Source organism: Typopeltis vanoorti, chromosome 16 (assembly GCF_054136105.1).
Source record: "Typopeltis vanoorti isolate ZY-2024b chromosome 16, IOZ_Tvanoo_1.0, whole genome shotgun sequence".
Classification (NCBI taxonomy): domain Eukaryota; kingdom Metazoa; phylum Arthropoda; class Arachnida; order Uropygi; family Thelyphonidae; genus Typopeltis; species Typopeltis vanoorti.
The window spans coordinates 11,160,777-11,178,487 of record NC_143564.1 but is presented as its reverse complement, the minus strand read 5'-3'; the positions used below and the strand labels follow the sequence as shown (position 1 = coordinate 11,178,487).

At 36.7% G+C, this 17,711-nt stretch overlaps 1 protein-coding gene across 5 annotated transcripts in view; it reads left to right on the top strand.

Annotated features, from left to right (window-relative positions):
* Positions 1–17,711, top strand: part of LOC150097846 (uncharacterized) — a 452,334-nt gene that overhangs the window by 175,888 nt on the left and 258,735 nt on the right. For all 5 annotated transcript variants that reach the window (XM_090406149.1, XM_090406148.1, XM_090406147.1 and 2 more), the window contains exon 7: positions 11,270–11,375. In XM_090406149.1, the coding sequence (XP_090262275.1) occupies positions 11,270–11,375 (106 nt within the window). The remainder of the gene's footprint in view (positions 1–11,269; positions 11,376–17,711) is intronic.

Sequence of the window (17,711 nt, the reverse complement as noted above, 5' to 3'; positions counted from 1 at the left end):
CTAGTTGATAGGCGGAAAAGGGGAGACATGATTGAGACATTCAAATTGCTAAAAGGATTCTATAGGATTAATTCAGATGATATTTTTGAGATCAGGACTGGTGGTGGGAGAACTAGGGGACACCCATGGAAGCTGGGCAAGAGCATGGTTAGCAGGGGTGTTAGAGCTGGGTTCTTTACTTTTAGAGTGGTAAATGAGTGGAATAAGCTGCCAGAGTCTGTTGTGGGTGCTATGACAGTGAGTGAGTTCAAGGCAAGGTATGATAGATACCGTGAGAATGTTGAACAGCTGCGTGAACATGATGTTTAGGGCCTCCCTCGATGAGTCTAAGGACTCCTGGAGTAGCCCGTGGTAATAATAATAAATAATAATAATATCCACTCCTACACAACCTTAATTCTTCTTTTTTACAACATTAGAGGGTGCCAAATTAGCATTTCAGAACTTTTGTCCATTAAATTTGAAATGTGTGACTTACTCATTGTTGTGTGTAAACCATTATATGTTTGTACCCTGAACATGCTGGTTTGAAATCCAGTAAAATATAAGCCAGTTAGTAAACAGCCTTTTATAATTTAGTTCATTTGGTATTGTAATACTGTAAAAAGAAGTTATGAATTAGTCAAATAAATTTCAGAGGTGGGCTGTAGACTGAAATGTATGAATATTATCACTGAAAAAGTGAAAATCATATAAAAACAAGGACAAAAACCTTGGTGACCATGCCCATTACTGAAGAAAATATTGATTCATTCAGGGAGGCATGTGAAGTTATTTGTGATCAAAAAATCTGAACTTTCTGGACTTGGGAAGTTAAAACTCAGTCATGAAAAGAACAAAGCATGTTGAAAGTGCCTAGCAAAGTTAAGTCAGCACATTCTCTGATAGAATACAACTGAAGGTGAGTAAGCTAGCCTCATAAACAAAGATGGCAGGACTTTTCCTTCTGGGAACTTGGATTTTTTATCCTGCAGTAGACCGGTCAGAACACATGCAATGAACAGACAAAATACATTGTCTTCACGATCTTACTTGATTTGACTGCATTTCCAAAACAGCTTCAGATCCTCTTGGGACATCGTATCGCTCTGGAGCACGAGTGAACTTAGTATCACCATCATAAAACATTTTTTCTCCTCTCACCCTCCAGATATCATTAATATACAAAGTTGACAGCAGTGATCTAAGGACTGTCTTGGTACTACTTATTAATGTAGTTATAACTTGATTGTATGATGAAAGCTAGCAAAATGCTGAGATAAGATCTGTTAACAAAGCTATACTGTTCTCTGCAGAAGATAAATGCTCTTTCTGCCAATACTTGAATTTAGATTTAACTTTTCCAAGATATCAACTATTGCAAACTATTTTATCAACATTTTCTAGAAATAATGATTAGCCTGTAATTTACTGTATCTTTTTTGGTATCAATCTTTTGCAGGGGCTGTTTTTCTTCTTTCCATTCCTTAGGGATCTTGCAAATTCTAATAGCAATCAATAATTTTAAGTGTAGTGTAATTGATACACACTACATCCCAGTGAAATCACAAGCAAATAAAGTTCACCAAATATGAACCTTAGAAGAAAAAAAAAAGTAAAAGATAGCATTGAGAACTGTTTTGGATGTAGAATTATGTACAATGTTTCATTTATGAAACATTTTTAATGTTATTTTAAGTTTGATAATTTGTGTATTATGATTCTGAAATATCTATGAAAATACTCTTGAAAAATATCACTAGCATTTTTGGTTAGCAAACACATTAGCTGTGTAAAAATGTATGTTTTTGTTGCAATTTAATTTATCTGGTATCAGTATATTGACCCTTGAATTTCTACAAGAATAATGACAAATTGATCTGCACTGTGCTGATTATATAAGGTAATTCAAAATGACATGAGCAATTAGAAACATTTATTGAACAAAAACTGTTGAACACAACAATACGAAACTTGCATTAGTTAAAATGGTAACTGAAACAGTTTATGTACTTGATTTATAAAAGTTCAATGTGCACACTATGTGTTGCACAGTACAGCAAACGTAATACGATACGTAATTGCATTGACATAAGGATCGAATACGCAGAGATGTAGAAACCAACAATTGACAATTAATCATTTCTACAACTCTCTGTATGTGATCCTTCAGATCAACCAAGTTTTGTGGCAAAGGAAACACATAAACTTTGTCCTTTACATACTCCCAAAGGAAAAAAGGGCATAAGGTTGGTGACTGTACAGACCAGGCTGTAGGACCCATTCAGCCTATCCATCTGCCAGGAAGTTGAATGTTCAAAAGGGACATGGCTTCATGGTGGATGTGCAGTGGTGCTCCAACTTGCTGAAAAACAGTATTGGGGTGTCATTCAGAAGTTGTGGCAATAGCCATATCTCCAACATGTTACAGTACACGATTCTGGTTGCATTTTGTTCAGCAGACATGAGAGGCCCATAAACTTCTGTCAAAGCACAAAACACATTTACCATTGGACTGTCCCTTGGATGTTCAACAGCTGCATGTGGGGTTTCAGAACCCCCATGCATTGATGTTGTGTCAGTTCACTTTTCCTGACAAATGAAATGCGGCTTTGTCATTGAAACGCATTCTTGACATGAGCAGTTCATTCTCTACGATGCAGGCCATAATGTCCGAAGCTGGCCAGCTTATCATTTGACATAATAGCCTACAATAAATGTGAATGTTATGGATAGAGAGCAAGGCATTTCCACAGACTTTGAATGTTTTAGTCACTTTGATAGTTATACCAGCAGAGCTAAGGAGTGCTATGAATTTGTAAAGGTGAATATGTGCAGACTGAATATCTGCATTTTATTTATGAATATGGTCAAGTATTTTTCTTGCTGTAGATGGATTGAAAAGTTGGATTGTGCTGATTGATCTAGAAGTTTAGGAGAGTGGTAGGTATTTGGAAACTGGGAAATATCAAATCTGAATTCAGTAAGAATGAAATTGTTAGTTGAGAACTTAATTTTGAATAATATTAGAATAGGATATTGGTGATATAGGATAAGTTTTTAAGATTCATATTGTCTAGTAAAATGGAAAGTCTAATTTCCTAACAATATGAGAGGATTTTTTGCATAACATAAGTACAACTTAGTGACACACATTAATTTAGCAAAAGGTTGTCTGCTCCCTCCCCCAGAAAACTGAATTATTCTATTTCAACTTAAAATATTCATGTTTTCAGCAACTGTCAAATTTCAATGAGATTGAATTTATGTACAGTATTCTTTAATTAGAGCAATAGGTTCCTAGAAATATACAGTAATTGAATCAGATGAGAAAAAGCATAAATATATTATTAAAATGGGATGTTTCATTAATTTATAAAGAAGAAAGTAAATTTTAAAATTGACAACCCATTAAATTTGTGTAAAAGGAAGAAGCCTGAGACAATATGGTCTTTGATAATCATAGGCTCTAAAATTACGAGTGCGATTGTTTTATGGCATATAGGTTTTGAAAGCATATAGTGTGAGGTAGAGGTGGATAGGACAGGATATTTAGTGGAGTGTTGCTACAAGCTAGGGAACATAAAGGGTGAAGAGCAGAAGATGTTTAGGCAGTTCAGCTTGGCAAGTGCAAGAACAATTATTGTTATGGAAGATTTTAACTACAACAGTATAAATTGAGAAGAGGAAACTGCATGTAGTAGTAATAAGGGAATGGAATTTCCAAAATTCTTGAAGGACAAATGTCTTAGGCAACATGTAGTAGAAGGAACATAGGGGTTCAAGAGTTTTAGATTTGGTCATAGCATCAGAAGATGCCATCTCTGTCCCCAGTTGGAGAGAGTGACCATGTGGGTTTTGACTGGGAATAGACATGCAGGAGTATCAAAGAGAAAGGAATGTATGTGGAATTATAAGGCAGATGATTATAATAGTCTTAGATATCAACTTGGGGCCATTCCATGGAGGGAGGAATTGGAAGGGCGAGATATCATCAGTACTTGGGAACTTATGAAAGAATATTTATTATCAGCAATAGGAAGCTGTATACTCGAGTGAAGAACAGAACACAATTTGGTGTAAAGTGGATGACAAACAATATCAAATGGGAACTGAAGGTAAAAAAGTGGTTATGGAAGAGATATAAGGAGAGGGATGGAGAGCAGATGCATGAAGAATATAAGACTCGGGCCAGGAGAGTGACGAGTATGGTAAGGAAGGAAAAACTGGAATATGAGAAGAGATTGGCCCTGAGGCCAAAGAAAATCCTAAGGAATTTTATTGCTATGTATCTAGCAGGAGGAGAAATGATTGTGGAAGAATGACATTGTTGAATAAAAATGGGAATAGAGTGACTGATGCAAAGGACATAGTGGAGTTATCCAATGAACACTTTATTGGTAGGCTGACCATACATACCATTTTGAACAGGACAATACTGCCTTTTTCATATTTCCTGACTGTCTCATCATTTTAATAAAAATGTCAATTTTGTCCCATTTTTAATAAAAACTATAAATATACTTTAATATTGGTCAATCATAAATTATTATTCATAACCTATAATCATATATCAATATCATGGATACCAGTAATTTGCATAACCATGTAGTCACATTGTTTGATATTAAATATTGATATCTGCAGTGATTTATTCAGAGAAAATAAAAGATACATGTTGGTAACACTTGTGTGTCTCAGAAGTGGTATTTTGCAGTGAAAGTATACAAATACTTCAATATTTTTACAATCAGAGTTGAAGAACTGAAAACCTTTTGTGACTTTGCAGGAAACAATTAAGCTAAATTATTAGATCATGGAAATACAAGATTTTTCTCCTTTAGTCCATCAATTGACAAATTTTAAGCATGTTTGATGGGCTTTGTTCTTATTTTCTTTTTCAAGAAAAATGTGCTGTTATGTTGCTAAAATTCTTTGAGATCCCTGTTTGAAATTGTGTTGTCATTTGCAAGAGATAGTGTACAGATTTTTTCTGAAATGAGCGAAAAACGCCTAGACTTTCAAGACTTTTTGTAATATTGTAGAGTTTATTCTTTGTCTTCTAGGAAGTACTACCTGTTGAGAGAATGTTTTCTGTTATGAACAGTATGTGGTCAAAGGAGAAATTTAGATTAAGTGTTGAGACAATGAAGGCCATGTTAGTTGTAAGACAAAATTGTGTCATGGAGTGTGAGAAATTTTATCATAAGGTGTTGAAAGACCGAAATTTGCTGTGTAAGATCACTTTATCGGAGAAATATTCATGGTACGATCGTGGTGAAATACAGCCCCCCCCCGTCTGTCTACTTAAATTTTTAACTTTTTTTATTAACTTTTTTATCGTCTTACTTTTTCATGAATACAGAATATTACTTAACCCCTGTCCTGTTTTTCATCCCAATGTCCCGTTTTTGTCTCAAGGAAATATGGTCAGCCTATTTATTGGGGTATGTCATCTTGGAGAAGTAAGTTTTAATACTAGAGGGATAGGGTAGGTTTTAGGTTTAGAAGCGCAAGAAGAGAGTGTGTTTCAAATACTGAGTACTCTGGATGTCAATAAAGCAATGGGACTGGATGAGATTTTGCCATGGTGTTTTGTGAGAATGTGCTAAAGAACTGACAGCTCTGTTTACCTGGCTTTTCAGTGCAAGTCTGGCCATGGGAAAGGTATTCAAGGAATGGAAGGAGGGTAAGTTGGTGCCATTGCATAAGGGTAGTAGCAGACTGGAAGTGTCAAACTATAGACCAGTTTGTATTTCATTAGTAGTAGTTAAGATCTTGGAGAAATTAGTGGGGGATCATTTACAGCATGCTATCTGTGAGAATCAGCATGGATTTGTTAAAGGGCATTCTCATTTTAGTAATATGATTGCCTTTTAAAATAAAGCAACGAGAGTGTTGTTGAGGAAAAGGCATATTCTATGTTTTTGGATTTTACAAAAGCATTTGATGGGGTACCACATGATAAGCTGATATTTATGTTGCAGCACATGGGTTTAGATGTCAGGTTAGTGAATCGGAATCAGGAATGGCTATCTAATAGGCAGTTGTGTATTGGGGAACAGTATCAAGGAGGTAGAAGGTTACAAGTGGTGTTCCACACGGCTCAATACTGGAACCTGTATTGTTTAATCTTTATATCAGTGACATAGTCAATAGATTACAGGGGATATTCAGCTGTTTACAGATGATGTAAGCTGGGAAAGATTATTAGTAATAGTGCATATGTGTGGTAGCCCTGCAAGAGGATTTGAATAAACTGGACAGATAGGCAAATGAATTGGGGGAGGTGTCAGTTTAATGCAATTAAATATGTAAAGTCTTGAAGTTGGGGATACATCAATGGGAGGCTGCATCTGTTCGAGGAGCTGTACTGGAGGAAGTGGGGAAGGCAAGGGATCTGGGGGTGATGACTGATAGAAACCTGAAATTCAGGGAACATGTTGTAAAGGTAGTGAAGGTAACCCAGATGAATTCTGCAATACTGAGAAGGACGTTGACCTGCAGAGATAAGAGTTGTCATTCCATTGTATAAAGCCCTGTTCAAACCACACCTGGACTATTGTTCTGAAATTTGATCCCCAGGATTTGAAGAGGATAAATTAACTGTGAAAAGAGTGCAGAGACAGATAACAAAGATGGTATCAGGACTGTACAATGTTAGTTATGAAGATAGGCTGAGGGAATGTGGACTGCAGAGTTTGGTAGATAGGAGAGGTGATATGATTGAGACTTTTATACTGTTGAGAGGTACCACATGATAAGCTGATATTTAAAGGGTTTGCAGGGTTGACACTATGGAAGTCTTGTTTGATGCAATAGAGGGAAGAAGCAAGGATAAGGGGCCATCCCTGGAAGTTATTATTATTATTATTATTTCAGGCGACTCCAGGAGTCCCTAGACTCATCGAGGGAGGCCCTAAACATCATGTCCACACAACTATGCGATTACATTCTCACAGTATCTATCATACCTTGCCTTGAACTCGTTCACCGTCATAGCACCCACAACAGACTCTGGCAGCTTATTCCACTCATTTACCACTCTAAAAGTAAAGAACCCAGCTCTAACACCACTGCTAACCACACTCTTGCCCAGCTTCCATAGGTGTCCCCTAGTTCTCCCACCACCAGTCCTGATCTCAAAAATATCCTCTGAATTAATCCTATAGAATCCCTTTAGCAATTTGAATGTCTCAATCATGTCTCCCCTTTTCCGCCTATCAACTAGTTTCTGCAACCCACAAATCTTCAACCTGTTCTCATATGGTTCATTCCATAGACCTGTTATCATCTTAGTCACTCGCCTCTGGATCCTCTCCACCTCCTCCCCATCAAGAAGGAACCGAGGTGACCAAATCTGGGCACAGTAGTCGAGATGAGGTCTTATCAAGGCTCGGTACAGAGGTACAATAACTTGCTTGTCTCTGCTCGTCAAGGTATTTTTCAACAACCAAGTGAGTTGATGAGCTGATTTAGCTACTTTCGCAATGTGCCCCCTAAACTTCATCTCCCTATCCACCAACACTCCCAAGTCCCTGGCCTCATCAATCTCTTGGAGTACAGTTCCACCAATGTGGTATACTGCTGCTAATCTTTTCATCCCAAAATGCATAACCTTACATTTTGTCACATTAAATTGACATCCATTCTCCTTAGCCCAGAACTCCAATCTATCTAAGTCATCCTGCAAGACTTTGACATCTTCTGCATTCACTGTTGCCCTACCCAACTTTGCATCATCAGTGAACAAATGAATTGTTCCACTTAGGTCCTTCCCTATATTGTTAATGAACAGATTAAACAGCAGTGGTCCAAGAACAGAACCCTGCGGCACACTTTGACATCTTCTGCATTCACTATTGCCCTACCCAACTTTGCATCATCAGTGAACAAATGAATTGTTCCACTTAGGTCCTTCCCTATATTGTTAATGAACAGATTAAACAGCAGTGGGTCCAAGAACAGAACCCTGCGGCACACCACTAGTCACAGGCCGTCTTTTGGACACTACTCCTGAATGAACTACTCTTTGATATCTCTCCATCAAACAACCACCTATCCATCTCACCAACCCTATATCCATTCCCATATGTTGTAGTTTACGGATTAGTATTCCATGTGGTATCCTGTCAAACGCCTTTACCAGGTCCAGCAGTATCACTGTAAACCCATTTCCCTTATCCAGTTCAGCCGTCACCTTGTTATAAAACTTGAGCAAGTTACTGAAGCATGATCTACCCTTCACAAAGCCATGCTGTCCCCTGTACAGTATCTCATTTTCATCAATCCATTCCTGTATTTTTCCCTTGACTACTTTCTCCAAGACCTTGACAACGACTCCTGATATGCTGATCGGTCGGTAATTTGCAACCGTAGTCTTCAATCCTCCTTTATGCAGTGAAACTATTTTCCCCTCTTTCCACGCCTTCGGGACTAAGCCAGACCTGAGACTCAGATTAAACAACATGGTCAAGGGCACTGATAATTCCTTAGCCGCTTCACGCAAGACCCGTGCCAGTATACCATCCAATCCCACAGATGTGCTCACATTAAGGTTCTGTAATAGACTAGTCACCTCCACTTCATTCATCACTACTCCCGTATAAACTAATGGTTCCTTCATTTTTTCAATGTCACCACCTGGATGTGCAAAGTGCACGCTCAGTTACTCCACTATATCGACTGATTCAGTGACCGCCTTACCATCGTCATTCCTTAAAATCATTTTGCCGTGTACAATTTTTTTCTTGCTTGCAGCATATTGAAAGAACTGTTTGGGATTCTCTTTTGCTTGCATAGCTAGTTTCCTTTCATAAACCGCTTTTGCTTTTTTTACCACACTCGTTACCTTTCTGGCCTGCACTTTATACCGTTCGTGTGCCTGCAGGTCACCCCTTTCTTTAAATTCCCTCCACAGTTGTTTCTTTTTTTGCAGCTCAAGCTTAATGGTGTTATTCATCCATTTAACCCCTACTTGTTTTACTATTCGGACCCTAGGTATACAGTCAGCCATAACCTCCTGTAAAAGCTCCTTGACCACCTTCCCATGCTCTATCGACGTCCAGCCCTTGTAGTTGTACATGCCATGGCACTGATTCAAGCTATCTCCTAAGCTTGTCATACTTGCCAGCACAGTAATTCCACATATACCGTGTCTTAATTGAAAATTCCACACCTTTAGCCACCTCCCAGGTCAAGACCTTATGATCACTCTCACCAATAGGTGGCAACATGGTCATATTCGTTACAGTCAAATTCTCAGATGCTATTACCAGGTCAAGCACTCTCACATCCCTAGTATTTTCAATTACATGCTGTCTCAGATAGTTATCCCTTAATAATTGAATAAAATCCTTTTCCTTCCTCACATATGTCCTCTCCTCCTTCCAATCAATGTTACCATAGGTGAAATCCCCCATAATAATTACCCTCCTTCCACTCATTTCATCAATTTCCCTATGCCTACTATCTCCACCATCTATTCCATCACCTGGTCTATAGCAGCACCCAACTGTATATTTTATTCTGCCAGTCTCAGTCTCACACCAAATAGCCTCAAATGAGCTCCTTTCACTATCTTGCGATACAACTTCAATTCTCCTTGGCTGCAGTTCATCAGCTATCATCAATAATACCCCTCCCCCCATTTTATTCTCTCTGTCCCTCCTAAACACACTATAACCTACACATTCTATCCCACTAACTATATCATCTTCTGTCAGCCATGTTTCACTAATGCCAATAGCCTGTGGCCAGGAAGAGCCAATCAAGGCCAAAAATTCTTCCTTGTTCCTAATACTCCTGGCATTAGTATACATGCAATGCAGTGATCCCTTAGTCCCACCCCTATATTGATGCGTTATTCTAAATGACCCATTCCCATCTTTTGTCCTTAGTGCTGGCTCAGGTACATTATATACATTCTTACACTCATCTGTCTCACTGATGTCTGCATATCCATTCCCCCCCCCCTCCTTGGTAGTTCTAGTTTCCCTGGTTTTGCACATCCATTTTCACTTCATTCAGCAACACTCTTTCCAGTCTCTGCACACCAAGTCCATTCAAATGCAGGCCATCCATCTTGTATAAGTCCTTTCGCCCTTCAAACTCATTCCACACGTCCACGAATTCCACACCACACCGTCTGCCTAACCTGCGCATAATATCATTTGTGATTATGGCTCTCCTTCTAAACTCCTCTCTGTCATACCGCGGCAACAGACTAACCATTCTAACTCTGTCACTCTTTTCTTTCGCTATCTTTAACAATACTTTCAAGTCCTCTCTCATAAAAAAATTTACACCTGTCAATTCATTCGTACCCGCCACAATTATTAATTCTTTCACCCTCTGTTTTTGCACTTTAATACTCTCACTTACATCCTTAAATTTTGCACCTGGTAAGTACAATTTAGTTACACTGCCATCTATCACCACTCTTAATAACGAGTCACCATACAACACTCTTTCCTTCATTTCAGAATCTCTCCCATTCTTACACTGTTTATTTACATTAGCCGAATCACTCTGGAAAGAGTTTTGCAGGTGCTCTAATTTCCGCTGTGCATTTTGTATCACTGAGTGCAACCTTGCGATCTCACTTCCTACGAATAATTCCTCATTATTTTTATCATTTAAACCATTTTCTCTCTCTGTGTGGTTGCTTTCACTCTTTCTTAGATCACCGCTCTCATTGCCATCTTGTACATCGCAATTGAACTGTGCGTGAAATGAAAACGTTATGAAAGGAAGTTGTGAGTAAGTGGGTAAGGAGTGATTTTTTTGCATGAAGGATGGTTGAACCATGGGATGCATTGCCTGATAGTGGGGAGAGCACAAATAATCAATGAATTCAAGGTGTGTTATGATACTTTGTTTTCTACAGTGGATCTCCCATGATGAGTCTTGTGACTGTGGAGGCTTGAGTCATAATAATAATAATGTTTTTGTAAAATGTTTTAGCCAACTTTTTAGAATTAAGCAGAAAAGGATAATGTAACTTAGAACTAAAATTAGCATATGATTGTGGCTTTGAAAACCTCCAGAAGAATTTAATAAATACCTCTGTTGTTTATGTAAAAGGAAAGATTGAAGCTATAATATGCATTATAATAAAATTTGAGTTCATGGATTGGACATGAACTCTTAAATTAGGAGGATGTTCTTAAATTAACAATAATTAGCTTTTATATCATTTATGTTCTTTTCATATAGTCCAGTTTTAAAATATATTGATAATCTGGATACAAAACAATAACTGTGTTATTCCTGATATTTGATGAAATAGGATGCAAGGAACCATACTGTGTAGTTGAAATGGATGAACCTGCTCAGAAGTTTCAAACGTCTCCATCAGCAGACCCAACTCCATTTTGGGACCAGTCATTTGTTTTGTAAGAAATTTAATATTTTTCATTATAAAGTAGAAGTTAGGAAAATTTGATGTTTTTTGGTTTTGTTCTGAATATGTTCCAACTTCATATAGATGTTAATGTTTTTTTTAAATCACATTAAGGCTACTTGAAGTTATTATTTCTAGAAAGAAAGAATCTGAAAAATCTAGTTGAGATCCAAAAGTATTAAATTATAAACATCTTATGAAGTTTTAGAACACATATGAGAGGAATTAATTTTAAATTATCTTGTTGGTATAATTAATAAATTAATGGATTCATCCATTTTACTCCTAATTTAACTTCCTGATCTTCTGAAATGCATTTAGACATTACTGCTGTTGATCAATGTCCAGGCAGCATTGATCTCCTTTCTACCTAACTCCTCATTTCATAAAACTTTTGTCTGTCTTGTAAGTTTTTATAATAGGTGGCCTTGTAGTTCTGCAAATATCCTTTCCCTACATGATGCCCACTCACCAAATGGAAGATTTTTTCTATTCTCAATCACTTCTGATGATAATGTGTATTCAGATTGAAGACTCTCAGTTGTGTGCCCACCATTACATACTGCCCAAGATAGTTATCCCTTCAAAGCTCAAATTAATTTTCCTTTTCTTCATATTCCATCTCTTTATTCCAACTACACACACACACACACACACACACGGCTTGAAAAATTTTTATGCTGGTTCACAAGTCAGGCAAAAATATCACTTGCATCAGTTGTCAACCTGGCTTTCCTAATATTATCAGAGTTGTATGTGTTCATTCATTAAACTTAAACTGAATAAATTTTCAGTTTAAAAGCTTTTCGTTAATGCTATGGTTAATTTTTACACTTTTTAACTAGTATTGAAGACAATTAGTCAACTAATATTAGTGGGTTTATCTTTTCAGTCACTTATTATTATATATTTATTGATGATATATTCATATTTATGAATTTAGGGACACAAAACACGTGTTGAAAAGATTATTTTACTGATTAATAATAAAATAATAACTTTACGTTTCGACCCCTGTATTGAGGTCATCATCAGAAGGGTACATGTGTATAAGAACCAAGCTACATGCTGTTGCACTCTATACAGGTAAATTACATCTACGTTGTTAACTAATCTTTTTTTCTTAGCCTGTCCTCTAGTGATTAAAAAAAAAAAAAAACTACAATAAATTCTGCTAAAGTCCTCACGTACTAGGATTCTACTGGAATTATACAGTTCATATTGTTATATTACAATTATCTTCTGGATTTGTACAGTAAGGTTGCTATTTGAATGTTCAGGGGAAAAAAAAAACAACCCCCCCCCCAATAGCGAACTTTTATATGGAAGACTTTGAGCAACGAGCTCTAGAGTCGGCTTGCCTAAAACCCAAAATTTGGCTCAGATATGTCGACGATATTTTCGCCATTTGGCCCCACGGCCACGAAGCACTAAATACATTCCTTAGCCATCTGAACAAACAACACAAATGCATCCAATTTGCCATTGAAATAAGAAAAAAACAACTCTCTTCCGTTCCTAGACACACTTGTCATACGGTAAACACAGAGCTCAAACTATTTGTTCAAATGAACAAGCTCTTAACCATAAATATGAGACCATCAAACATACCATTTATAAAAAATGGATACAATATAAAAACCATTCACAAGATCCTCCAAAAAGATACCACTAATAACAAAAAAGATTTCAAGAATGCTATTGCTATACCATATGTTAGAGGCATTTCTGAGAAAATAGACAGAACACTACACAAATACAACATCAAAACCACCTTTAAACCCCTGACAAAATTAAGACACCTACCCAGTTCTTCCAAGGATCCTGTGCCACACCTAGCCCACCCAGGGGTTTACAAAATACAACGCACATGTAACATACCATACATAGGGGAAACAGGGCGAACCATCCCAATCAGGAAGGATGAACACAAACGACACATAAAATACCTCCATTTTGGAAAAACCAGCCTTTCTGACCACGCACTTTAAACATACTACAGAATTGATTGGAAAGGTACCAAGTCCCTACACCGCACCAAAACCTGGTTCGAGCGGAAATTCAAGGAAGCATGTGAAATGCTCAAACATAATCTGAATAAAAATGATGGTCTAACCATTCCAAGAATGTGGAGGACCCATCTGCAACCTTCATAGCAACCACAAAGAAAAATCTCAATACAAGAAGACTTGGTGAAGTTTTTTTTTTTTTTTCCCTGAACATTCAATAGCAACCTTACTGTACAAATCCATAAGATAATCGTAATATAACAATATGAACTGTATAATTCCAGAAGAATCCTAGTACGTGAGGACTTTAGCAGAATTTATTGTAGTTTTTTTTTTTTTTTTTTTTTAATCACTAGAGGACAGGCTAAGAAAAAAGATTAGTTAACAACGTAGATATAATTTACCTGTATACAGTGCAACAGCATGTAGTTTGGCTCTTATACACATGTATCCTTCTGATGACCTCAATATAGGGGGTCGAAACGTAAAGTTATTATTTTATTATTAATCAGTAAAATAATCTTTTCAACACGTGTGTTTTGTGTCCCTAAATTCATAAATATGAATGCTGATCACTGTGCAACTTTAAAAGAAAGGAAAAAAAAATTGGAGATATATGATCACTTTCTTTTCAGTTGTGGGATTTTGTATAGTGCAAGTAGTTGGGCGAGTGAAAAATTGCATCTTGAGAAGAGAATGCCTAGCTTTTTAGAGGAAATATTGATGTGATGTTCATGGAAAAGGGTCTTGATGTAAATGTCATACCAAGGAGAGAGAGAGATATCCTATCTAGATATCTCTCTCTCTCCTTGGTATATAGAGAGATATCCTATCTGAATATCTCTCTCTCTCTATTGCTGAGGGTAAGGGAGCGTAAGCTGAGGTCGTTTTTACATGAGAAAAGGCAAGACTCTGTTTTGGTGGCATTGAAGATTATACCTACCCCATTAAAGGATGGTATAGAGATCAGTATTTAAGGTATTTGTTGTAAATGCTGATGATCTTGAAGCTTGGGATGACTGAGCACTACATACTTGGTTTGTTGAAAGAGTCGGATTAATGGGGTGTATTATCATTGGCAAAGCTATTAATAGGATTAGTGGTGATTGAAAGTAGATCATTTATGTATAGGATAAAGAGGATAGACACTAGAACAGATCCCTGAGTCACTATAGCATTGGTCACAAAGCTCAGAGAAGGGTGTCATCTACCATGACATGCAGTGAAAATCCAGAGAGAAGTCTGGCTAACCAATTACAGAGCATGGTATGTAGACTGAAGGAACGCCACTTTTTTTTTATTTTATTTATTTTTTTATAGCAGGCTTTGATTCCAAACATGATCAAAATCTGTGGAAATGTCAAGAGTGATAGCACTTGGCCATAGATGGGCGATAGAGGCTATGGATCTCGATTGGTGGAACTCGATAATAGTGATCACTGGCTAACTGGTGAGCTTCTAAGGACTGTTAATGACTTTCTCCATTATTTTGGAGAGGATTGAGGCCAATTGATCAATAGGTTGGATGGAGCACAACACTTGAGCACTATTGGAGAGATACCATCAGGGCCAGAAGACGTTTTAGTGTCCCAGTTAAGTAATCTTCTGATGTCTTTTTGCTGAAAAACCACAGGAGGCATGTGCTGCTCAATTGTTGGCAATTTCTCTTTTCATCTTTGCAGGAGTGGGAGGGAAAAGATTGATGTGAGGAGGTGAGCTTTGTCTTTAGATGCTGGTAGTAGATGAGAGAGAGACAGCAGTGCAAATGAGTAGAAGTTGCATTTAATGGCCTTTGCAAAGGACCAGAAGGTGTAGCTTCCATGTGAGTAGGAGATGAGTTTTCTGCTATCAGCCTTTATGAAGTTAGATTTGGATTTGCTAACAGTTTTTGCATTTATTGCATGCTTTGGCATAGGTTGAGTATAAAGCTTGAAGTGGGAGTTTTTTTTTCTCTTCTGACTGCTTTGGTACATCTTCTGTTGAACCAGAGCTTGGAGAGTGTATGAGAATTTTGGATTTGGTGAATGAACCTTCATGCCAGTGAGGATAATTTCAGTGACTTGATCAGAGCAGGTTTTTGTGTCTAAAGAACAGATACAATAGTCAGATCATGGAAGAGTAGAAGCCATAGGTTGGTTTCCCACTCGGCACTTCTAGTGCCTAGGAAGTTGACTTACTTCACTATTTGCTTAATTAGATTGCAGAATGTCAAGCTACATGGATAGGAAGGTGAAAAGGGCATCATGGTTTTTGGAATTTGGAGAGTGGCAAATACAGAGATAAATGTTATTGAATTGGGCAAGGAAACGTTGAACCAGAGATCAAAAGAGGAGTATTCTAAATTAGGCATTCTCCGGCAGGCAATGTCAGATCTTACAAAGACAAAGTTTGCTACCCTTGTTGAAATTAATCGTAAGTGTGTGGTTTGAACATGTTCAATTCAATTGTTGAACTTCAATCCTTTTATTTGCCACATAATGAAAGAAAAAATTTCCCTTGACTTGTTTGGCTAACTTCTTTTCATAACCTTTTTGATTGTACTGGATCCACAATATTTTATGCATCTTTTGCTTTAAAGTTTAATTCATCTATTTAACTTACATGCAGTTTGTTGTTCTCTAGAACAATAAGAACAGAAGGTATTTCTGTAGATTTTTTTTTTTTCATTTAGTTACAAATTAAATGAAACTTGCCAAAAATTTATATTCTTGTTTAATTCAAAGTTTGTGCCTGAAGTATTTTTATGACTAGGCTACTTGTATATAGAAGCTGATGACTTTACATTAGTTGCCATATTATCCCATAATGCAGAGCAGACATCCTTTTGGCCATGTATGATGGTATGCATTATTGAAGGATCACTAACCAGACTGGTTTAGATCTTTATTGAGGTCTCATCAGTGAGCTACACCCTGAAGCAGTGCCAAGGTTGTGTTTAAAAGTGTGTGGACTTTTTATATATATTTCCTTTTTTTTTGCTTTTATTCCTGCATCTAAAAAACCAAGTAAGGCTTGTACCATGAGTATCATTTAAGTATTTCTGGTTTCTTTCCAATATGTTTATCTACTTTAAAATAATTCTAGGTTTCCAAATTTTCAAAATCTCATATATTGCAATTGGTTTTCTTAATCTTATAACTAAGATGAGAGAGAGAGAGAGAGAGAGAGATTTAATGCAAAAGAAGCATTGTTTAACCTCCCAACCGGCCAGTGTGGATGAAATATCCAACACTCCCTAGCTTTTTTCATGGATCAAAACTTCGTCGGCATTCTACCTTTTATCATGCCATTACCTTCCTCCGCCGTTAATCTTGTTACGGCTATTCTATAGCATTAGTGGATTAACTGTTGCTGAGTGACCTTTGTGTCCCCTCCTCCTGTCTTTACGTCTATTGTGTTGCTTAGAATTTCATTTACTGTCCTAAGTTATTTGACCTTTCTTGCCTCTAAAATGATTTATTGTGTCTCTTCCCAAAAATTGAAACCAATTTCACATATGCGAAAAAAAAAATCAATCCTGAAATGCCCACTGATCAGCTTTTGCAATGAATCTATTTAGTGATAGTGAATTTGGTGTATTTTATTCTACAAATCAGTGCACCGGAAGAGATGCACTGATTGTTCTTTCACTTTACGTATAATAATTGAATAATTTTTTTTCGAATTTTCAAATTTTCAAATGTTTTCTTTGATAATATGATGTCAAATATTTATATTTTTAAATAATATTTATTGAAATAAATATGTCCTTTTTCTTCCGTTTCTAGCAAAATAGCATTATATGGATCATCACATTTCAGATTTAGAAACGATTTTTTGTTATTCATAAGGCAAAATTAAAAAAAAAATGTTAAAATGCTAAATTGCCTTACTCGGTTTCCGATTGTGTCTTTTTGGTATCAAAAATTTATATCCAATGATATTTTAGCAGTGATTCTTCCCCTTCGTCATTTATTTATTTATTTGTATTATGCATATTACGATAATATCTAGTGCATAACCTCGTAGATATGTTGAAAATATAATGTGAAAAATATCATATACGGAATGATTCAACATTTTTGCTCATTTTGAAGATTTTCTAATGCTTCCCCCCCCCTCCTTATTCTCTCCTGGAACTGAATTGCATAACTACTCTAAATTTCTATACAGGTTTGAAAGCTTTTCTAGGCAGCATTCAAAATCAATTACTTAATTTTACCATTTTGACAAAAGATATACGGCAATCAGATTGTATCGTGAAGCTTCTGAATCTGTTCTATTTATTTGCAATCTAAAACCAGCTGTTCTACTGCCCGCTGAAATTATGTGAAATTTTA